This window comes from Taudactylus pleione, unplaced genomic scaffold, assembly GCF_031769625.1.
Source record: "Taudactylus pleione unplaced genomic scaffold, aTauple2 ptg000012l, whole genome shotgun sequence".
Taxonomy (NCBI): Eukaryota; Metazoa; Chordata; class Amphibia; order Anura; family Myobatrachidae; genus Taudactylus; species Taudactylus pleione.
In genome coordinates this window covers 3064829-3090434 of record NW_028284415.1, presented here as the reverse complement: position 1 = coordinate 3090434, position 25606 = coordinate 3064829, and the positions used below count along the sequence as shown (strand labels likewise).

At 42.6% G+C, this 25606-nt stretch overlaps 1 protein-coding gene across 3 annotated transcripts in view; it reads right to left on the bottom strand.

Annotated features, from left to right (window-relative positions):
• Positions 1 to 25606, bottom strand: part of CEP112 (centrosomal protein 112) — a 561355-nt gene that overhangs the window by 31004 nt on the left and 504745 nt on the right. For all 3 annotated transcript variants that reach the window (XM_088467969.1, XM_088467982.1, XM_088467976.1), the window contains exon 24: positions 9168 to 9257. In XM_088467969.1, coding sequence (XP_088324095.1) covers positions 9168 to 9257 — 90 coding nt within the window. The remainder of the gene's footprint in view (positions 1 to 9167; positions 9258 to 25606) is intronic.

Below are 25606 nucleotides of genomic sequence, written 5' to 3'. Positions count from 1 at the left end.
TTTAAAGTGAATGTCACTCAGAACAGTAAATAAAAGTAGCAGCTACAATAAGAAACTGCAACAATGTAAAAGCAAATAAACATGCATTGATACTTCAAATCAATTAATCCTGGAGTCTAGACCGCTAAGTAATTGATGGCAATAATAAAATGTTCCCTAGTTAGGAAAAATTTCCATATTGGGTATATTATAGATGGTACACGCACTAAGTCAATAAAATTCCAAAAGAGCACGTTTTGTTTGGATGTTCCACAGCGCTAGGTAATACCTGCAAGGGTGATAGTACCATCCCGTTTGATACTGAGTGGGAATCCGGCAGTAGCGGTACAGCAAACCGCGCTGGCTCCGGTGTTTAACCCAATCTGTGGGGAACTCACGTGGTAATAGGAAGCCGCTCTGGAGGGACCGTGTGACTGGTGAATTCCGGAAGGTCTAGAGTGGTAATTTTATCCGCAGGTGAATGGGAGACGCAAGTGTGAGGCTGTTGGTGAAGCCGCTCACAGGCTGTGACAGTCAGTTTCAGTTTGCTAGGCAAAGTGCAAGTGTTTCCATTCAGTGCTCACAAAACGCGAGAAGATAGGTATGAGGCACCTACGCGTTTCGACATCCTCTTGATGTCACCTTGAAAAAGATGTCAGGAGGAAACGCATAGGTGCCTCATATCTATCTAGTTTCTTATTATAGCTGCTACTTTTATTATGATTTTTGTTATGTGTCTATTTTATTATTAAATGTTGCATTTATATTCAGAACTGTTCTGAGTGACATTCACTTTAAAACCCTCAGATACTACGGCTGCTTTTGTTGTTTAAAAAGACAACAGTTGGAGATAGATTAAAAAGAGACTGGCATATTTTAGGAAGTACTGTAGTGACATCAAGTTGTGTCTCGTGCCTCACTTATGACACTAGTAGTCCCTAGTGAATTTATACACTGCCTTCACAGAGATGTCATTTGTTTGTAGTAAATTGGTAAACTGCGGTCTCATGAAGATTGATTCCACCCTACAGTATGTAGGTGATGGGTGAACTTATAATATGGATATATCTGATCTTTAAAGGGTAACAGAACCATATTTTGTGTGCACAATTGACATTGCAGAAAAATAAGTCTCTATCATTGTAATATACCAATAATGTCTGTCTACAGACAGGACTGGGGGTTTGGAGCTGATAGTCTTTGTCACTTGGCAGTTAATAACCTGCATTTGCAGAAAGAAGGGAAAGGCTGCCTCCAGTTAGGCTTGCAGGGTCAATTCCAGGTCAAGTTTTGTTTCCTTTAAACACAGATGACCTTAAGGAGGATAGAATTTCAAAGCAGTTAAAAGTGCTGATGACACATAATCTGTGGAGCCACGAGACTGACAAATGCGTCCGATCAAAGGGGGGCGGGGGTATGCAGAAAAGTAAGAAACAAGTATCTCATCGGGTCCCGAAGGTGGGAGTGTGACATCGACCCATTGTCAAGAAGGTGGAAAGTGCTACTTATGAGCTGTGCAGTAAACAGAGGCCTTGCCTAATACAAGAGTACTTCAGTGTCTGACATGATCTTTATTATTATTATTATTATTATTATCATTTATTTATATGTCGCCACAAGTGTTCAGCAGCGCCTTACAAAGTACATAGACAAAAAAGTAACCATTGACTTACAATGCAATACAATACAGGACATGGATAAACATTGCTATATTAGTGACATTAACGCATGCATAAGCAGCCAAGTGTTGGTTGCCCTAGTGGCTAGTAAGAGATAAATTAAATTACAGTAGGGAGAAGCACAAGAGTGGAGAGGGCCCTGCTCGAAAGAGCTTACATTCTTTAAGGGAGGGGAAGACAAACAGGAGTGACACAGAATGGGGTGGGCCGGGAGAAAGGAAGATGTAGCAGCAAGTTAGGATGAGAGCTGGAAGGCTTTAATGAAGTAGTGGGTCTTAAGAGCTCGTTTGAAAGATGGTAGAGAGGTGCAGAGTCTGATAGGGAGAGGGAGGGAGTTCCAAAGGTGAGGAGCAGGCAATATTCTGCCATTTTATTTGATGCGGCCACTAGGGGTTCTTTTCCAATGTAAAGTATGGCTGATATTTCAGTGTGTTGCTGTACAGCAGGGGTGGGGAACCTCAGGCCCGGGGGCCGTATAAGGCCCTCAGAATCATTTGGTCTGGCCCTCTGAGCTTTTTTCTGCTAGCCTCATCTGGCTAGCATGGTGCCTAGAATGGCACCCTGCAGCCAGAATCTATGCAGCAGTGCTGCCTGGAGGGTCCTCAGGACGCTTCAAATGGTCACACCGCTGCCCTTACAGCTCCCCAGAGCATCCTCAGGATGCTCCAGGCATTGCTGTAATCACTTGCGATTGTGGCCCACCCCTGTGTGACATCACACGAAGGTGGCGTGGCCTGCATCAGGCCCGCAAATAATGTTATATATATCCAAATGGCCCTTGGCAGAAAAAAGGTTCCCCACCCCTGCTGTACAGGAAGCAGGATGACTGCTCCCACTAATGCCATGAAATACTGTATGTTACTAATTAATGCCGATTTGTCTGTAAAATATATGTTACTGAGCACTTAAAAAATAATGTGAAAAATTTGCTCAACTAATTAGTGGGTCATTCTTTTTAATTGAGCTCTGCTCAGTCACTCCTTACACAGACTGACGGTATTTTACCAAATTCAGTATAAACTACTTCTAACATACATGGTTGTAAACAACACTACACCAACATACCTTTCTTCTCAGTATGCATATGTAGCACTTATTCTCATGTATCAAGTTCTTTCTTCTCCATATTGTAGATTGTAAGATTGAGAAAATAACCCTGTTACCTGTCTGTGTGTCTGTCTATCTATCTGCCCAGGGGTAAATTTACTAAAGTGAGAGTTTTTAGAAATGGAGATGTTGCCCATAGCAACCAATCAAATTCTACATTCAACTAGCACCTTCTAGAAGATAATAGCTAGAATCTGATTGGTTGCTATGTGCAACATCTCCACTTCTAAAAACTCTCACTACAGTAAATTTACAGCCCAGCATTGTTTTATCACTGTTTTACCAATTGCAAACTGCAACGTCATATGCTGGCCCTATATGAATAAATATTATAAAAATAAATAATTGTGTGATTCCTGCTTTATGCCAGTATAATCCCAGAAACAGAAAGCAAGTAGACAGGAACCACTGCCTCCAGATACGTCATTGATCCAGCCACAATTTCCATTTATTTTTATCAGATAGCAGTGAATCTAACAGGTAACAAGTCTCACATACACGGACAACTAGCACAGACAAAGGGCAATTTGGGGCTAATATACAGGAATATGACTCAGACAGTCTGTCTCTAAAAATATGACCTTTGTCTACTGCCTTATCTGGCGCAGCAAAATCACACTTATCTGAACAATATACAGCTTGTTAGAGGAAACAGCTCATTTATGGCACCGATATGTCAATAGATGTCATTATAAAGTGATATATTTATGTCTCCATAGATGAGGCACAGGGCCAATTAGACTTTGAAGGGGAAACCACAGTCTTATTGGTATGTAATGTTCACCCTTTTATACTACTTATGCGTTTTTGGAAACATAAAAAAAAAAAATAGAAGTGCATGATGATATTTAACTATTTATTTTACAGTGGGGGTACAGGTGCTGCATGTCTGCTGGCACTTGTAGTTCCACAAGTGCAAAATGGCAGGCATGCTGGCACTTGTAGTTCCACTGTAAAGTACAATAGTGTTACATTATTTGGCCCCCTATTACCCCCATACCCATCGCTCCAGGGGTATGGGGATGAGCCCCAGGCTTCAGCATAAGCCTGTGGTGCTCGGGAGAGGGGGGACCCTTTTTTGGGGAGTCCCCGACCCCCCCAAGATCACCGGCTTGCGCTGACCAACTTGGGGTGTAATGCTTTGGACCTGGAGCCCCGGTAATTGGGTCTCCGGGCAGTGGCATTACACCCCAGTCGGTTGGGTCTGGTGCTGGTCTTAAATATAGGGGGTATCCCACGTCTTTTATGCCCCCTATATTTAAAACCAGCTCTAGTCCCTGCAGCCTGGTGTTGGTTTCTAAAATACGGTGGAACCCTACACATTTTTGTCCCCGTATTTTTAGAAACCACCACTGGCTGGGGCTGGTTTGGCCTTTGGGGGGGGGCCTTATGTAATTTTTTTTGTACATTTTTACTACTTTTTTTTACATGTTAACAAAAATGGGAATTTTCGGGAAATATTCTAGGGACCCCCCTAAAGATGTTTAGACATGGGGCATCACTATGGATACTCCCATTTTTAACTACTGAAGGAAGTCGGGGTTTCTAATAGCCGCGGCAGGTGCATAAATGCGGCTTTGAATAAGGTGATGCAGAAGAGCATTCAGAAGTTTTTTTTGGGCAAAACAACTATGGGCATCAAATTTGGGGTCCATGAAAATGGGGTTCAGCATATTTTAAAGTTGCTTAAAAAAAATCGCGAAAAACCCACCTGCCGCAAACACATTCAATCAAAAAAACACTTGGGGCATACTTGGGGACCCCCCCAGAGTAAAGTTCGCTATTTTTTACGTTTGTACCACAACTTTTTTTTTTCGCCCCCTTTTTCAAAGTCAATTTTTGGGATGCCCTTAATTTTTTTTTTTTGACACAGATTACCTTTGGGGGACTGTTTGAAGGCTGCACGGGGGTTCCCGAAATGTTGCACCCCAATTCTGCACTTTTTAACGCCTGCCATTCATACGCGATACTTTACCGCCTATTGCATTGCATTGACTTAATGCCTAGGCGTAAATTCTTTCAAATTGAATACGGAGGAAAACTAAAACAGGCTATAATAACGTCATCGGCAGTAAATTACCGCAAATCCAGACTTAACGCCTCAAATTGAATACGGCCCTAAATCGTGTAATATGGGGCGCTATGGTTACATGATATCATTCCCTGTAATATGGGGAGCTGAGGCTACATGATATAATTCCCTGTAATATGGTGATCTGTGGTTAAATTATATCATTCCCTGCAATATGGGGCACTGAGGCTACATGATATCATTCCCTGCAATATAGGGCACTGAGGCTACATGATATAATTCCCTGTAATATGGGGAACTGAGGCTACATGATATCATTCCCTGGAATACGGGGCACTGAGGCTACATGATATTAAATCATGCAATATGGGGTGCTATGGTTACATGATATCATTCCCTGTAATATGGGGCGCTGTGATAACATGATGTCATTCCCTGTAATATGGTGATCTGTGGTTAAATTATATCATTCCCTGCAATATGGGGCACTGAGGCTACATGATATAATTCCCTGTAATATAGTGCACTGAGGCTACATGATCTAATTCCCTGTAATATGGGGAACTGAGGCTACTTGATATCATTCCCTGTAATACGGGGCACTGAGGCTACATGATATAATTCCCTGCAATATGGGGCACTTAGCCTACATGATATCATTCCCTGTAATACAGGGCACTGAGGCTACATGATATCATTCCCTGTAATACGGGGCACTGAGGCTACATGATATCATTCCCTGTAATACGGAGCACTGAGGCTACATGATATCATTCCCTGTAACACGGAGCACTGAGGCTACATGATATCATTCCCTGTAATATAGGGCACTGTGTTACATGATATATTCCCTGTAATTTGGAGAACTGTGGTTACATGATATCATTCCCTGTAATGTGGGGCACTCTGGTTACATAATGTAATTCCCTGTAATATGGGGCACTGTGGTTACATAATGTAATTCCCTGTAATATGGGGCACGGTGGTTACATGTACAGTGGTGGCCAAAATTGCAGACACTTTTTGAAATTTTTATGTTTTTCAACTTCGAATGCTTATAAAAACTGTTACACTTCACGCAGTGCAATGATTCATATATCAAATGAAAGGAAATTTAATGCTGAATTCAACACAATAAACAGAGGTCAAATATTTGCATTACAAGGGAAGTTATGCAGTGAAATCAACACTTAGGGTGAAAATCCCTGTGTACTTATGATGTTACTGTCCTATCAGTATTTCGTTGGGTATCCTTTATTTTTCAAGACAGCAGCACAGCGATGTGTCATGGAGCCAACCAATGTTTGGAACTCTTCCTTCTTTTTATGTGGTGCCATGAGACAATTATAGCCTCAATTAATTGTCTTTTATTGGATGGACGCCTCAGATGTACCAGTTTTTTCAAACAGAACCACAAATGTTCTATGGGGTTCAGGTCTGGGCTGTTTCCTGGCCATCCCAGCACCTGTATGTCATTCTCCGTGAACCCCTTTTTGCATGTCCGTGCAGTGTGGCAGAGAGCTGAATCCTGCTGGGAAAAAATGGGGCATTATCTGGAAAAAGATCCCTGATAGAAGGTAGAAGTTTTGGTTGTAGGATGATGTCAATGTACTTTCTGCTGTTCAGTGTGCCATCTATGACATAAAGGCGGCCTACAGCATCTGCTGTCATACCTGCCCAGATCATAACACTTGTAGGATTCTTTGTTGTCGCTTGAATAAAATCTGGATGTGACGTCTCACACATTTTCTCCCATCACTACCAAATATCGATATCTTAGTTTCGTCACTCCATATCACTTGTTTCCACTGACCTTCTGTCCATGCAATGTGTTCTTTTGCCCACTGTATTCGTTTCTGTCGCTGCTTTTTATTCAGCAATGGCTTTTTTCGGGGAATCCTACCTTTTAGGCCAACCTCCGTTAGTCTTCTCCGTTCCATTCTTGCACTGACAAAAGCACCAGTTGCACTCAGTTTACTGCTAATGGCCGCAGATGACATCCATCTGTCCCTGACACAAATTCGTTTTATTCTCCTATCATCAACAGGTGTTGTGCACTTTTTTCGGCCTTTTCCTTCTTTGTTTTGTATAGTGTTTCCTGATAGCGTAAACAAAACATTCGTACTCCTGATGTTGTCAAATTCCCACCAACTTTTCTCGCAATTGCTGCATATGAAAGCCCATTTTCACTTAACACCACAATCCTGGATCACGTCGCTGTACTGCGGTCTTGAAAAATAAAGGATACCCAACGAAATACTGATAGGACAGTAACATCATAAGTACACAGGGATTTTCACCCTAAGTGTTGTTTTCATGGCATAACTTCCCTTGTAATGCAAATATTTGACCTCTGTTTATTGTGTTGAATTCAGCATTAAATTTCCTTTCATTTGATATATGAATCATTGCACTGCGTGAAGTGAAACAATTTTTATAAGCATTCAAAGTTGCTAACCATTCAAATTTCAAAATGTGTCCGCAATTTTGGCCACCAGTGTATGTAGTGCACTCGATGCATAATATCATTCAGTATAATATGGGGTGCTGTGGTTGCATGATGTCATACCCTGTAAATCTGAATAGCGCAAAAAAATATTCATACTACTGAGTTGAAGCATAATGACTTTGTGACATGATGGAGGGGGCTCAGTGTGTTGCATCCTTTCCCTAAAGAGAGAGGGATGGGGATTCCTACACAGCCACTGTGCAATACCACCTCTAATACAACTGTAGTGAAATAGCCTCAAGTCTAAAAAATGGCCAGTGACACCCAGCAGGGGCTGCTTATATTTGGTCGGGGAAACATGTGGTATTAATATCACACATCTGGATGCTTTGGTACCCAGATTAGATGTCATGCTGCACATAAATGTACTTTACAGAGTTTACAAGATGTGTCTCAGAGGATGACGATGTACGGAGGGGGAGCCAACGTCGTACCACCCAAGTCTTGATGACATTCAGCCTTTGTCTCATTTGTTGACACAAAAACACAACGGTCTTCTTTGGTTTAAAACAAATTGTTATAAAAATGTAAAACAGAAATGAGAGATGTTTGTGGTAGCGCCCCACCCAGAGAGATGAGGGGAAATGATGTGACACATTAACCCTACAATGAAACAGACCAGCAGCAATCACATCTCTCTGTCTGTCAACAATCCAACCTAAGTACAGTGCATGTTGTAAAACTGACCAATATACAGAAAACATTCCATTGTTGAGAAGAGAGTAATGTATTTTAAGACTTATATAATAAATAGCACTATAACCAACACGACCCAGTAAAGGCTATCCACCCAAAAATAGCATTTAATTAGATGTCTTAGGGCCTGATTCATTATGGATCGCTATTGCGATTACGCACGCAGACCCGCTGTGAAAATATGCTAATGTTTGCAATTGCTATGCCGTTGCAGCCTAACATAAGGACACCCACTTCCCCTTACTCACATCCGTAATACATTTGCAAGTCTGCGAAACCATCGGAAACATCGAGTACCATCGAAGCATCATGTACAACTACAACAGATCTGACATTACTCAGAATTTGCTAACCTCATCGCACACAGTGAAAGCTCAAGCTGCGTATGCCATTGCAGTGGCTAATTTATGTACGCCCCTGTAACGCACTGACACGCCTGTGTTTCGACAACCATCGCCCCCGTCACCACCCCCAAACGGTCACTTCCTGTCAATCACTCTGTGATGGGTCTGCGTATCACTGCGATCGCAAAGTGATCGCAGTGAAGCCTTCGCGCATACGCAGTCGGCCGTCTGCGTGTGTAAACGCAGTTGTGATCCGTAATAAATCAGGCGCTTAATTAGAATACAAAGGCTTAATCCCTGTTGTTCATTGGATCCAGTAACCCCCTGGGTCCCCAATTAATCATAGGTAAAGGCGATATCTACAGCTTGGACCATTAAAAGCATGAGGGGGGGGGGTTACACCGAGCCACCAGATCCACGAGGCACAAGTTATTTTAGTATGCCTGTATAGGGGAGTGTGCTGACAAGTGTTTGTGGATCTTTTCAGTGACATCTATAATATTGTACATGACTGTAACTTTAAGAGAAGTTTTTGTTGACTAAATATGAACTCAGAGAAGAATGAATACTAATAATTCATGAAATCCAGAATGTCCCCACACATAGTTCCACTACCGTCTAATTTAAAATAACTGAAATACCTTCCTGACATCAAGGACAGTGGACAGATAAAGATGCCTGTGGGGTGCAGACATTTTAAATCCTTTTTATTAAGTGAACATAAAGGGGTTTAGAGGATTGTATTTCTAGAAGCTGGGCCTTTCATTGTGATATTAATATTGAGCCTGAAAGATGACCCAAAAGAAAGATGAAGACGTTACCTGCTCCTGCATTTCCAGCTGCTTCTCCTGAATTTTCCTCTCTGACAAACGCAGTTGATTGCAATAATTTTCTGCTTCGTTTTTGAGAAGCTAAAAAAGTAAAAAGAGAAGAGATATTTACTTTACAAAATGATTACCCAGCTATCGGTTTCCTTTGCAGTTCTATACAAACTGATATGAATAGTTTTTGGTGTTGGAGGACAACACACTGACAGCTATTGCTTTACTCTCTCGAACTGAGGATGGTGGCTCAGAACATCCCTCTGTATATGAGTAATGTGTACAAATTGTAGAACAATAGAAAGGAAAGTGATGTCTGCTACAGTACAGTGACACCTGAAGAGAATCTTAACTAAAGAGGTACTTGCAGGGCCGGTTCTAGATCAAGTGGAGCCCAGGGCAGTGATTTCTTTTGCATCCCTGTCCACCCACTGCTCCCATGGCCTCAGTCACGCGCTGCCCTCATAGTCTCACACATGGGCCTTCATAGTGACTCGCACTCATTGCCCTCATAGCCTCACATATACACTTGCCGAAGCCGGATGATTGGCTGAGTCAGAATCTGTTTACAATCGGAATCTGCAAGACGCCATTTTGCGACTGATCTCCCAGCGCTATTTTAAGTTACAACTCACGAGCTAAGTACAGATGGCAATGTTTTTGGTAATCCTTTTAGAAGCCATGACAAGCCCATTCTGGGGATAACCTTGCATAGAAAAATACCAAAACAAACACAGTATGTTAGTAACTAGAAAAACAGCTTCCTGAGAAAAGTAGTTAGAAAAAACAATACACCAGGAACTGTGGGTGTTTTTGCATGTAAATTAAGAAACCTCACATGTAGGCAGGTATAGCTATGGCAATTGAAATATAACCCAGACAATGATCTGCACAATTGAATTTGTAAATAGGCAGAAGAAAACCTTTAGTTTCACTGTCAGACAGGCTGGCACCAGCAAACAGCTGGGGGTCTCCACCCTGTTTGGGTGTGAAACTCATTACTAATAACTCATTGCATTGCAGTTTAAAAATGTTAGTAAGCGATGATGTATATGTGTGTGTATGTATATGTGTATATATATATATATATATATATATATATATATTTATATTAAATCCATCATAAATAGACTCACATGCATAAACATCGCACATTACGCACAGTTGCGCTGTTTCACTCTACAAATAAACGCACCACGCATATTAGCAACTTTATGCAATATTCTCTTACACTTACACATATTACATGAAAGGTTCCCTAATATTAAAGTGTAATATTCAAGGTTTACTCAAGTGATTAATAATATTGTGAAATAAAGATTATTTGATATCTAAGGTTTAGCACATGATAAGCCAACCATGTTTGGTAGCGTACTGATCTACTCTGTCTCAACGGCTTTCCGATGTCATCGGTGAGAAGATCGCATTCTCAACTTATGGACTGTAGAGAGTTAAAACACCAAAATGTACTTTGTAATGTTAGCAGTTGCATGCAGGGGGAATAAGGAGACAATAGGCTGTCGGAGGCTGACCTGTGTCCAATTGAATCAACCTGTTAAATATCCTGTAACAGATGCACCCGCACTGGGAACCAATGAAACCATGCCAAACTTTTCTATTGTATTGCTTATCCCTGTAAGGGTATAAATGTGCTAACAGACTCCAATCTGGAGTCTTCATGCTGATGCTGTTGATGGACGTTTCTTATGGATGTCGGTAACTGGTCCCAGTGCGCGTGCGCATGTATAACTGTACCTTGGGTCTGTATAATTTCTTTGCGCTAAATTGTCTTTAGATCACAGCGTGTAACCTACTGTTTTTATGTTGAATAATATACTTTGTGCTTTGGAAACACATTTTCAACGTCTGAAGGCTTTTATTTTACTGTATGACTGCGTACGCAAATAACGTAAATTTTAGAAGGTATAGGCAGGTTTTAGAAGGTATAGCAAGGATTGTACCAGAGTTTAATTCCGTTATAACACACTGCTCCCATAGCCTCACGAACATGGTGCCCCCATAGCCTTACACACCATACTTGACAACTCTCCCTGATTGTCAGGGAGACTCCCTGAAATAGCATCAATAACCCTGTCTCCCTGAAGCATTTATCAATCTCCATTATTGCACCTTACCCCCATTATGAAGCGGTTATATATACATTCAAATGGGATCATTAGCTTAATTTCCCTGCATTGGTTATAAGGCACAATGATACCTATGGCTACATGCATTTTCTGAAAAGTATCAGTGTGTTTTCATCACCAAATATATCTTAGTAACTGCTTTGGGGCTCATTTACATTTGTATATAAATCAATTTCATGACACATCTCTCAGATGTAGCAGTACATGGATACTTTACTGCCGCGCTCATAGGTGTTGCTTTCACAATCTCCCTGAAATGATTTTTCAAAAGTAGGCAAGTATGGCCTCACACACACACACTGCCCCCATAGCGGCGATTTTTAACATGTTGAAAAATCTCGATCCCTGATCCTGACCTGCCGACTGGCAATTCGGGAATTTTTAAGATTTCCCCGATCCGCTGATCATTGGTGGCTTCCGATCCAGATCACAAATTACTGAAATCGGGATTTGTTGTACTAACACCTGAGCAAAAGTAAGATCTCTGGTGATGTTCACGTGGGACTAACCAGGGCACTGGTTTATGGACACGTGTTATTACGTTTGATCCTGTTTTGCTGACACCTGGAACTAAGACAGGCTTCAATATACAGACACTTGCGAATAACAGGTCCACAGTTTGCTGACATCATTGATTAAGGCTGTTCTGGTATTATGGACACCCCAGATTAAGTAGAGTCAGTATACTGACATATGTGACTACGTTTTTACTAATAACTGAAATTAAACAGAATCTCATTTTACAGACACTGGGGATTATGCAGAATTTTAGTTTGACAACCTGGAGTAAGCAAGATTTTATTTTGTTAACACAGGGTGCTGAGCAGCAACTTGTATTACTCAGGATGTGGAGCCTCTGTTTACTGGCACACAGGACTAAAAAGGTCAAATTTCTTTACATCTGGGAGTGAGCAGGATCCAAATTTACTGACACATGGAATTAAAAATTTCTGGAATTAAACAGAATTTCGTTTACTGATGCATGGGAATACAAAGATTACTTTTTACTGACATTTAGAATTAAAAAGGATCTTGGTTTACTAATGACTGTAATTAAGCATGGTCTTGGTTTACTACACCTGTGATTAAAAGTAGGATCTTCGTTTCCTTACACTTTTGATAAAAAATTATCACAGTTTACTTACACCTGCAATTAAGCAGGAGCTTGATTTACTGACAGACACCTGCAAGTAAGCATGGTGTCACCTTACTGCCTCACCTGGACATATTTTAGAACTGTCTAAAAGCTTAGCTGACATGGGAATTTGGGAGTATGACATACCTATCAACATGTCAGTTGGGTGAATTGGGCAAAGGGCCATGGGGACACCATGATGGAAACGTATCTGCATCACAGTTGGGAGTGATCATGCTTCCCCTCTAACCAGCCATTTGCGACGAATGGGGCATACACCACCAACTTCTGGCGGGACAGAGCACTCAAATCAGGACACTTAGGAGATATATGTATGAGAATATGTAGGAGAAGATTTTTTTTTTCTAAACAAAAGAAACCAGGAACACTTCTCTCTAATGGAAAAAGATTTATGAGAGATTCACATTGATAATACGTAATTTAGGGCCTGATTCAGACCTTTTTACAGCGCTATGTGAAAATATGCAAATGTCACAGCTGGCGGGAGATATATTGAGACAACCATCTGTGGCTTTGTAAATCCAAGCATCTGCATAAAAAGTTGCAGCAACGGTCGCAGATCAGTCGATTATCGGCCTTCTGAGTAGCTCTATGGCTACTCAGAATGGACACCGGAACTAAGACACCGGCACCAGTGAAGCCGCATACAAAACCGCACTCACTGGAGCTGCTACTCCTTGCGACACACCTGTGTTTTTCTAAACATCACTTCATTGGCACTCACAAATGGCCCATAACTGTCAATTATTCTGCATCTATATCCTCTCTGCGAGTGACATCGCAGAGGCACTGGGATAGATGCACCATGCAACTTAGTCTTGTGCTGTAATAAAAACATTGGCCAACTGTGTAAATATCAACATAGCGTACAACTCTGAATCAGTCTCTTAGATGGCCAAAAATGTAAAAAAAAATGCACCAAGAGGTGCAATGAAACCCCAGTATTCAATCCCTTCAAGATTCTGTGTAATAATTTGAAAACTGCTAATTATCAAAAGTCCAGAGGCAGTACGATGGAACTCAAACAAATGAAGAATGGGTGAAAATTGCAGAGTTCAGATGTGCAATACTGGTAGTACCATATACTGTGCCATCAGGTGCCATGTGCATATGTTGGGCAATGTGGTGGATTTTATGGGAAGGACATGCTCATCAAAAGGTCACATCTTTGTGCCTCATTTTGCACCCACAAGATTCTGTTTTGTTGGAAGAATTTTTTAAATTAGATTCAATGAGTTGAGCAGATGCATTTATGGGGGTGGTGGCTGCAGCTGCAAAGCATTATTCTATGCTTTCAAAAGTGGTGAAGGAGGCCCCAGCAAAAAGGATAGACTTATACCCCTTTCAAATCGCAATGCCTGATCGCATTCAGTAATTTGTTCGCGCATCCATCGTGGGTGCGACCCAGCTGAGACCCCTTTCAGACTGGCGGCCCTGCAGTCACTTGCTGAGCCGGTGCTTGGGGATGAGATTATCTCCAAGTGTCGGCTCTTCCTTTGCTGTGAATGGGACCCGGATTGCATCGTCCCGGGTTATCCGCCGCCATTTTTTGTAATTTGCCCTTACTGGCTCGTTAGGTAGTCACATGGGTGCACACTTAGGATTTACTCTCTCCCAAACACTATTTGTCATCAAAATACATATTATATAGACACAATGAAAATGCGATGTTATTGAAAAAACACAATTGGAGTAAATAAGAATTATACAAACGTTCATTAGAATGTATAATGAACGTTCATTAGAATGTATAAATCTCAGACAACTGTCATCAGTATTATAAATAAAGCATCTCCATGTTTCATAATGTCATAAACCCAATTTCAGCCCTTGTATTCAATGTGTTGAAAGTTTGCTGCTTGTCTCAAATAATATGTATTCTGAAAAGCGGTTTTCTAAATGTCCCCTCATACTTTAATATCATTGCTTGCCCTCACACAAAAGTTTCTGCATATATGTAATATGACTGTATGGGGCAGGCGTGGGGTCGAAATTATACACTTACTAGCTGATGTACATGGTTTCCATTTCCATCTCACCACTCCAGTTACACTTAATCCTTCACCTCTATAGTAATGCATCCTTGCTATCGTAAGACAATACCCTCCCTTCACCTGTGTACTAACACATTCCACTCCCTCACCTCTGTAGTAACACATTATCCCCACTCACCACTGTAGTAACATATTTCCCTCCCTCGCCCATGTTGTAAGACATTCGACATTCCACTCCCTCACCTGTGTAGAAATACAATCCCTCTCTCACACTTGTAGTAACACATTCCCCTCCCTCACCTCTGGAGTAACACATTCCCCTCCCTCACCTTTGTAGCAACACATTACCCCCGCTCACCACTGTAGTAACACATTCTCCTCCCTCACCTATACCCCCTGCTAACCCCTGTAGTAACACATTCACCTCGATAACCCCTGTAGTAACACATTGCCCTCCTTTGCCCTGTAGTAACCCATTTGACATTCCCCTCCCTCACCTGTGTAGTAACACATTACCCTCCCACACCTGTATAGTAACACATTCCCCTCCCTTATCTGTGTATTAACACATTTCCCTCACTCCCTTCTATAGTAACACATTTCCCGCTCACTGCTGTTGTTACACATTTTCTTCTGTAATCTCTGTAGTAACACATTCCCTTCTCTCACTATTCAGATAGGGGAGCCGGACCAAGTGCCAGTGATGTTTGGGAGCACTTGGGGTGACAGCTGGTGTTTGAATTCTGAACTGTGCTGCAGCTACGATGAGAGTTAGGCAGGACATTGCACAAGGGGAGGAAACATTTTAGCCCTTTTTACACACTTAGGACTCGAATCATATTTCTGGGTCCAGGGGATTGGGCTGGGCGTTGAAGAGTCAATGAGTCAGGATATTTGATTTTATATACAATACTGTGCAAAAGTTTTAGGCAGGTGTGGAATAGATGCAAAAGTAAAAATGCTTTCAAGAATAGAAGTGTAAATAGTTAATTTTTAAAATTAACAAAATGCAAAGTGAATGAACAGAAGAGAAATTTAAATCAAATCAATATTTGGTGTGACCACCCTTTGCCTTCAAAACAACATCAATTCTTCTAGGTACACCTGCACAAACGCAGGGATTTCGTAGTATTATAGTCAGGTTTATGATTAACCAATCATATCAAACAGGTGAAAATTATCATCATTTTCATGTGTAGGTTGAAACAGTCATTAACTGAAACAGCTGTGTAGGAGGCTTAAAACTGGGTGGGGAACAGCCAAACTCTGCTGCAAAGGTAAGGTTGTGGAAAACCGTTTCAAGCTACAGGTCATACACAGTGGCGGGCTGGGCCGGGGGGCAGGGTGCCATCTTCCCCCCGGGCCGGTACAATTCTAGTATTTCAGGGCTAGCAGGCACTGGCAGACAGCACAGGATGCGATGCTCTGGCTCCAGTGCTGCTGCCCAGAGAGAGATCCGATTCAGGTAACCGAGGCTAAAATAAAATGACTGCCCCCATATCAGGCTACAAAAAGATGGCCACTGTCGACCAATGGGGAGCTAGGTTTCCCTACCCACAATTCCAAGAGGCTGGAGAATGAGAAAGGGGGCGTGGCCTATCAGGGGAGTGGGAAGAGCCGAAGAGGAGCTGAATGATAAAATACATTTTTTATCATATCCATAGAGGGGAGAGGGCAGAGATGAGGAGTGCCTGCTTCATGTCTTCTTCATCCATATCAGGTAAGTGGAGGGTGGAGTGGGGCATATAAATGTAGTGTCACAGTGAGATAAACGTTTCGTTGTTTTGTTATTTAAAATATGTGTGTGCTGACTAAGTGTGACTGTGTGTGTGTGCTGACTAAAAGTGACTGTGTGTGTGTGCTGACTAAGTGTGACTGTGTGTGTGTGCTGACTAAGTGTGACTGTGTGTGTGTGTGCTGCCTAAGTGTGACTGTGTGTGTGCTGACTAAGTGTGACTGTGTGTGTGTGCTGACTAAGTGTGACTGTGTGTGTGTGTGCTGCCTAAGTGTGACTGTGTGTGTGCTGACTAAGTGTGACTGTGTGTGTGTGCTGACTATGGGCCTGATTCAGACCCACTCGCAAGCGGCTGTCCGCTCGCAAGTGGGTCGATGGTGTGCACTGCGCATGCGCACGACGGAGGGAGCTCCGTCGTGCGCATGCGCCAGACGCGACGAGCAAAGGACTTTCCTTCGCTCGTTGTGTCTGATCAAAGGGGGCGTGCTGTCGATGGTGATTGACAGCACGCCCCCTTTGGTGGGCGTGCCTCCCAGACGGAGGCGTTCCCAAGGGAATGCCTACCGTCTGAGTCCGGCCCCACTGACATCACTAGTGATGTCAGTGGGAGTGATTTTGGCTCTGATAGAGCCAAAATCACTCCAGGGCTTGTGGTCGAAAACCCCGACCACAGGCTTCTGGTCGCACTGGCGATGGTCGCGATGGTCAAGACCATCGCGACCATCATCCTGCACGCTCGTATGAGCTGTGGGTGGTGACCCACAGCTATACGAGCGTCCAGGAGGACGCTCCATTTTTATGGAGGACGCCCCTCATTCAGAGCGAGCGCTCTGCTCAGAGCGTCCGGCTCTGAATGAGGGCCAAAGTGTGACTGTGTGTGTGTACTGACTAAATGTGATTGTGTGTGTGAGTGTGTGTATATATATGGCTACAGCTTCCGAGTGAGCGATACGTGGCTTATCCCCGAAGGATGAGGAGCGGCCGGGTATACTTACATTAAACCAAGTTGTACACAGCCCACTCAGTGTGATACACGGTACGAATGTTACATGTCTGCAGACAGGATTGTCTGTCTATGTTTTTATGACTAAAACTTTTATGCACAATGAAGCGCCCCCTTTGTTCTATATATTAACATATATATAGATATATATATATATATATATATATTATAATGTGTGTGTGTGTGTGTGTTCGATGTAGACATTTTGATGTGGGGGTATGGAAATATCAGGGGGGCTTTACTAAGGCAGGCCCAAATCTTGAGCCCCCTGATATTTCCATACCCCCACTTCCTCTTAAATACAGCATTCCCTCACAGTCACAGCACACCACACACCATAGCTCATAGCATACTTCACACCACAGCACACTGCCCACCTCACTCTGCTCTGGTGACCGTAGTCGCGGCGCTGCCTTCCCTGGGCCCTTCCCCAATCTTTCTCCTTGGTGGCAGTGGCATTTTGAATTCAGTGCCGGCTGTGAGCAAATGACAGCTCGCGGATCGGCAGCCAATTAGGGGCAGCCACGTGGTCGCCCGATTGGCTGCCGGTCCGTTAACCTTGATTGGCTCGCGGCCGGAGCCAAATTTAAACATGCAGCTGCTTGGTGACCGGCGCTGAGACAGTGATAGTCCCAGCGCCGGCCTCCCTTTATTGGCTGCCGCTCCACGAGCCATGATTGATTCACGCCCAAAGATAAATTAAAAAAATAAGCAGAAAGCAGCCACTTGTTGACCGGCACTGGGACAGTCCTAGTGCTGGACAGGTGCCGAAGCGAAGTGACAGCATGACATACCATTTCATACCGGCACACTTCAAGCACTGTATATATATATATATATATATATATAGTAATTTGACAGAAGGTGAAAAACAAGCACCTTATGGTGTAATAAATTCAATGTCATTGAAGTAAAAAAAAAAATGTAATTATGTGTACCATATAGGTTAAAAAATCAGGCATGTAGTAGTTTACTGTGGTACACACCCCCAACATTATTGTTATGGCCATTTTTAAAATTGCATTCGCTGGTAGAAAAGCTGGGCCACTTGCTCTGGTTTGCCCCCAGGCTGAAAGTTGCCAGCCAGCCCCTGGTCATACACCATGGCAAGACTGAGCACAGTAACAATACACAAGGTAGTTATACTGCATCAGCAAGGTCTCTCCCAGGCAAAGATTTCAAAGCAGACTGGGGTTTCAAGTTGTACTGTTCAAGCTGTCAGTGGGGCCGGACCCAGACGATAGGCGTTCCCATGGGAACGCCTCCGTCTGGGCAGCAACGCCCCCGGCACGCCCACCAAAGGGGGAGTGCTGTCACTCACCATCGACAGCACGCCCCCTTTGGTGCGAGACCCATAGCGACAGCTTGGCTGTCGCTATGCGGGTCTCGCGCATGCGGGCACCATCGACCCGCTTGCGAGCGCTCAGCGCTCGCGAGCGGGTCTGAATTAGGCCCTTAGTGCATCAGATGAAAGACACATCATGCTTACTTCCCTTCGAAATCGGAGGATGTCCAGCAGTGCCATCAGCTCAGAACTGGCAGAAACCAGTGGGACCCAGGTACTGTGCAAATAAGTCTGGCCAGAAGTGGTCTTCATGGAAGAATTGGAAACAAGGTCAAAGCGACTCAACTATGCATGAAAACTTAGGAACTGGGGTGCAGAAAAATGGCAGCAGGTGCTCTGGACTGATGAGTCAAAATTTTTAATATTTGGCAATAAACTAAGGCAGTTTGTTCTCCAAAGGGCTGGAGAGTGGTACAATAGTGAGTGTCTGCAGGCACCGGTGGAGGTTCCTTGCAAGTTTGGGGGTACATTCAGCAAATTGAGTTGGGGATTTAGTCAGGATTAAAAATGTCCTCAATGCTGATAAATACAGGCAGGTACTTATCCATCATGCAATACCATCAGTGAGGCGACTGATTGGCTCCAAATTTATTCTGCAGCAGGACAACGACCCCAAAATAAAAGAACAAGGAGTTCTGGAAGTTATGATATGGCCCCCACAGAGCACTGATCTCAACACCATCCAATATGTCTGGGATTACATGAAGAGACAGAAGGATTTGAACAAGTCTACATCCTCAAAAGGAACAACCTCCCTGCCAAGTTTCTTCAGAAACTGTGTGCAAGTGTACCTAGAAGAATTGACGCTGTTTTGAAGGCAAAGGGTTGTCACACAAAATATTTATTTGATTAGATTATCTTCGGTTCATTCACTTAGCATTTTGTTAATTGATAAAAATAAACTATTAACACTTTTATGTTTGAAAGCATTCTTACTTTGCAGCATTTTTTCCACATCTGCCTAAAACTTTTGCACAATACTGTATACATAGATTATACTATTTTGTTCCAAACAGGGCACAGATCACTGCTAAACCCAAAGGCCACTTTTCTCTTCTAGGTCTTGAATCTGTGTCTGAAAACCCCATTTATTACTCACTCCAATTCTATGTTACAATCTCTTATATAACAAGATTTGCCTATAGCATCCAAAACTTCAACATTTATTGAAAATTCACCTTTTCATGCAAGCTAATCAAATTCTTTATCCACCCTTTTAACCTCTCTAAATATAATCCTACCAATTTACCATGCATGTATCCATGTATTATCTTTCTACACTCTGACTTCCCCAGACCATATTAACGGTGTGACTGGATCATATAGCTCAACTTTTGTCCGGTCCAATATGCAATCTGTGACACTTAATGAAAAGTAGCAAACTAATACCAGATTGTGAGCATGGTCCTCTTACCTCTTCTCTGTTCGTCAATACTAAATATTGTTTTATTACTGTATTTATTCCCAGTTCTGAAGTATTGTGGGGTATGCAAAGATGTTAATAATAGTAACACAACCCCGCAGTGTATCTACCATAACTGTAATCTTGAAAATTCAGGCCTATCTTTTGTCCAGCATGAGCCAGTAAGAGACATTTACACCCAGCCATTGTGGCAAATTTGGTATGCTGTTTTCACACAACATGCAAGTCTTAGGGGCATATTCAAATGAGCGCAAGATTTAACGAGGAAAAAAACCTTGCGCCCAATTTTGGATTAACGCAGGTATACGTGCTCCAAATACCTGCAGTATCCAATTAAATAAAAGAGGTATCCTGGCTTTCAGAGCCGAAAACCCTGCGCCGCGTAAAAAAAAAATATATAAAAAATGTCACTTACCTATTCTGGGGTCTCCACGGCTCCCAGTGGCCTCCCCTCCGTCTTCTCACTGGTGGAGGGGGCTGCTGGGAGGCTCCAGGGAGGCACAAGAGCTGCTGAGAGATGTAGTTTTCCCATCGGCCGTTCCGGGGGGGCATACTTACACTTGGGACACACACCGGGGGTCTCACACACTCATACATATACAAATACACTCATACATCTATACACACACACACGCACACTCATACACACAATCACAAACACTTGACATACTCACCACTGCTGCAAGAGCCTGGGTCCCGACGCTGGAGAGAGATGACAAGTACTGACTAATTAAGCTAATTGGAAAAGAGGGGTGCCGCCGGGGTCCCAGAGCATTTCCCGACCATTTTCTCTAAATTATAGATTTTAGGAAAAATTGGTCGTGCTCTGGAGGTGCGCAAAAAAAAAACCTCCCGGCGTTCAAAAAAAATTAAAAACCTCCATCCTAATTGAATGGCAAAAATCCCGCACCTGCAGGCAAAACCCAGCGGATGCGGGATTTCTGCTTTTCTCACGCCTAATTAAATATGCCCCTTATTCTTATAGAAATTACATGAGTCAGGAGAGGGAGAAATATATTCTTCTATAAGATAATTTTCTTTTTCAATATATATTTATTCATTTTGAAAACAGAATACAAAATAGAAAAGTCAAAAAGTAATGCAATATAAAAACTGTACATAACATGGAGCAATTATAAAAATGAGTACAAAATATATCGAAAAGTCCAAGACAGTATTCATTACAATTCAAACAGAACATTTAAGAAAACAAAAAATTTAACAGGTAAACATAAACAAAGACAGGACACGAAAGGGGAATATACAGGACCAAAGGGAATGGAGAAAGGTGGAAATTGGGAAGAGATTAAAGCCCTAGAATGCAAATAGCGTGCATACTATGGGCACGTCTTCCTTCTGCAAGTGCTGTAAAAAATCAAACTAGAGGGGAGAGAAGAAAGAGATTAAAGGGAGCCTAAGCTCAAACAACAAACGAAAGGTAAGCTCATGAGGATTTAAGTTCCAGCCAAGGGTGCCAGGTGGCCACATACTCCTGATTGCTCTCCGGCGTCACTCAGAGATCCTCCATTGACATATACATTGCTAGGGAACCGTGATCACGGTCTTCACTACACTATTGAGGAATTTTAATAAGGATTTTTGTAGACAGCCAGGGAGCCAGGATAAGAATTAAAAAGCCAGAAAGAGGGAATAGAAGGGACCTCCAAACCCACTATCGACCTAGAGATGGATATGACTTGGTCCCAAAAAGGGTACAGGAGCCGAGAGTCCAACCAAATGTGTAACGGGGAGCCAACCTTTACATTACAACGCCAACAAGTGTCTGGCACCCCAGGAAACATCTTGGCTAGAGTTAGGATATATCTATACCAACGTGATAAAACCTTAAAATGAGTCTCGACCACAAAATAACTTCCAGAACTTGCAAACGTGTTCTGAAAGATTTTAGTCCACTCCTCTGTCAAATCAAGCTGTAGGTCACGTACCCAGTCAATAGCATATTTAGGGAGAGCAGGGTACATATGTTCAATAAGAAGTTCATACTCCTTAAAGAGAAAGTGCGCAGTACACATACACGTTCTCAAAAGGGTCAGGGGTCAGTTAGAAGCCGTGCACAATTACCCACCCTGCACAAAATGTTTCAGTTGCAAATACCTCCAAAGCTCAGGAGGGGGAAGGTGCCATTTAGCCTGCAGAGTTGAAAAGGAAGGCACACTCCCCCCCCCCCCCCCCCTCCACCAGCTGGCCCAACCCTGTGCACTCCTCGCTGCACCCATATAGTAAAAAAGGAGTTAGTGGAGTTTCCGGGGGAAAGGGTCAGGGGGGAATATTTAGAGGAGACACAGGATAATTTCCTCAATCTATTCCAACGGGCCTCAGTGGAGCCAAGGGTAGGATGAAAATTAACAGGGACTTTGGACATCCATGGGTACTGCGCGATAGAGAAGAAAACTTTGCCCACATAAGTAAATCCACTGCTTAACAACAGTTGTCCGTGATCATTCCAATACCCTGTCTAGTATGATAGCATTGTAGTAAACTGAAAAGTGCGGCAGTTGAAGTCCCCCCATGTGCCTGCATGCCAAAACCGTGGTCTCTTATTACCCCACACGAAGTCCCTCACGACATTGTGTAGATCCCGAAACCAAGTAATAGGTATATGTATTGGAAGGGTTTGAAGGATATATAAAATCCGAGGAAGTACATTCATTTTAATCACACTAAGCCTACCAAGCCACGAAAGTCATTTGGTGCCCCAGTCTCTAAATTCAGAGGGAAGTGTACGAAGTGTTTAAAATGATCACCAAAGAGACGGGAGAGGTCAGTGTGCAAAGTTACACCAAGGTATTTGAGAGTAGCAGGATATAAGAAAATTTTTGTTCATAACTTACTGTAGCGCATTTTGACGATCTACTGGCTGTTCCTCCCAAGATTCTAGCAAGAGTTTCAGAACACCCAAGGCTTTCTTCCCATAAAGAAGCTCAAAGGGTGAAAACCCTGTACAAACATTTGGTACCTCTCGGACAGCAAACAGCAAGTAGGGAACAAGTTTGTCCCAATGGGTCTCTGTCTCCATATATCATATGAACATCGATTTTAATAAGCGATTAAATCGCTCCGCCAATCCATCCGTTTGAGGATGATTAACTGATGTCCTTACAGACGTAATCTTTCAAAGTTTTAAAACACCCTTAAGCAGAACATGAAATTAGTGCCATGACCTGTAAGGATTACCTTTCAAAGACCAACGCTAGAAAATAACACTACTTACGTTATACAGTATCTACCTGTTTCTTTTACTGAAGCAATAAGTAAGGGAAATGCCTCCGGATAATGAATGACATAATCAGCTATCATCAATATTCAAGTCAAACACAAGACACAATTAAAATTGTCAAAGGAGCTAATAAGGCATGATTAGGTCATCTTTAAGATATATGCCGACAACCTGGACAAGCTGCACAACATATAGCTACTTCAGCATATATTCCTGGCCAAAAGAACCTGGAAAATAAGTCTATCATTTTGTTTAGGCTAAAATGTCCACTCCAAGGTATGGGCTAATGACAACACATTCTTACGGAAAGAGGTGGGAACTATCAATTGCTGAATGATTTCACCTGTTTGTTTCTGTTGATCTTTTCTATACAAAATAGAATTCTGTAAAAACAAAACAGGGATATTTAGGGGGCATTGAATTAGCCGTGGAGGGTGCGAATCAGGTGCATTTTGCCATTGACATGGCGTTCAAACCCCAGGAACGGCACCGCATCTCGCACCCCTCTTTCAGGTTGAACCCGCTCAATTTTGGATGCAGCTCTATGGGGTGGCGAACAGTTTGGTCAGGCTGCCCTCTAGTGCACCCGTTGTCACGATGACTCGCACCCGCAAGTGCATTGCTTTTAATTGGATTGACCCCATAGTTTCCTTTGTACTATTCGAAAAGTGACCATCAACAGCCACTATATTTTCAAAAGCTCTACTGAGTGCTGGATCTTCCCGTTGAGGGACTTGGAGATCAGAGAATGGTGCAATGGTGAGAGTCAACATTTCTCCATTAAAACTTTGGAACCCCACATAATCTTGGTTACCAGTCAGATTTATATAAGCATTATGCAAATTCCCCACAACACAGATTTTACGCCCATTCAAACCTGCCTCACTATGCAAATCAATATCAGCAGATTCAGGTATATCAATGATAGTTTCAACAGATTCAGACATATCAGTGACAACATCAGCAGATTTATGTGTATGGCGAACAGTGTCAGCAGATTCATGTTCATCAATAACAACATTGGTAGATTCCTGCAACTCAATGTCGATTCATGTATATCAACAATATCCTCAGATTTGTGCCCAGCAATGTCCTCTGCCATTAACACTTCACTAGAGACCCAATACATATGAACTTTTTCTCTCTTTCCAGCTCTTTACAATCTTTACCTGGTTAGGAAACAGATGAGGAAAAAGGGAAAATATCTCTACAAGGATTTCAGAAGACAATTTCAATGGACTGTCCTTTTCTTTACAAAGGAAGGATAATTTTGGCCAGTCCCAACCAAGCAACACAGAGGCCAGCAAATAGTGCAAACCCCTACCCGTACTGTGGCAGTTTCTCCATTAACAGTTAATGGCGGGTAACAGAGAGTTTCTTCTGGAGTAAACTCTTCATCACCAGTGCCACTTCCATGAGGTGTCCCACAGGGTTCTATACTATCTCCCATGCTTTTTGCATTATACATGACCTTGGCTACCACTGCTATGCAGATGATACACAACTGTACCTGTCATTTGCTCCAGGTACAAAGGACCCCATAACAACCCTAAACGGCTGCCTAGCTGAGCTTCAGGAGTGGATGAGTGCCAGATGGCTGTGACTGAACCCTGATAAAACAGAGGTCCTTATGATAGGTTACAAGTCAGGGCTACAGCATAGCCAACCAACAGGACTTACGCTTGGGGGATCATAATTACAAAACACTGAACATGTGCGGAATCTTGGTGTTGTCCTGGATAGTGGCTTGACACGTAAACATCAGGTATCAGCCACAATCAAATCCTCATTCTTTCATCTGAGGGACATTGCCAGAATCAAGCACTTAATTCCCTCACAAGATCTGCCTAAAGTCATACATGCATTTATATCATCACGCCTAGACTACTGCAATGCTCTCTACCTTGGACTCCGAGCAAAGGAATTGCACGGCTTCCAGATAACAATAATATTATTATTATTATTATTATTATTATTATTATTATTAAACGGACCAGGACCATTGGATACATTTACACATCCTCATGTATACAGCTAAATGTGAATAGGTTGGTTAAAAGAAATTTTAGCATAATGACATAATTAAGATATTGGAAGAGCCTGAATCCACCATGCCTTTAACTACCTTATGTTCAATATAAACCAGTACCTGAATCACCAATCAGCCCATATACATTGCAGTGGAGACTTCCAAAAAAGAGCAATCTGAGGGCAGTTAGCATCAAGTATGCCCCGCACTCTCCTGGCAGAACACACAAACAGACTCTGACAGCTGAGCAACAGCCGGCACCAGACTCAGGCTTGACTCCATACCTCGTGGGGCAGGACCTCCCTTGACTGACCTATAACATGATCGATAGAAACCTTGCAGTTGAGAAAACCCAGAAACAGTCTACAG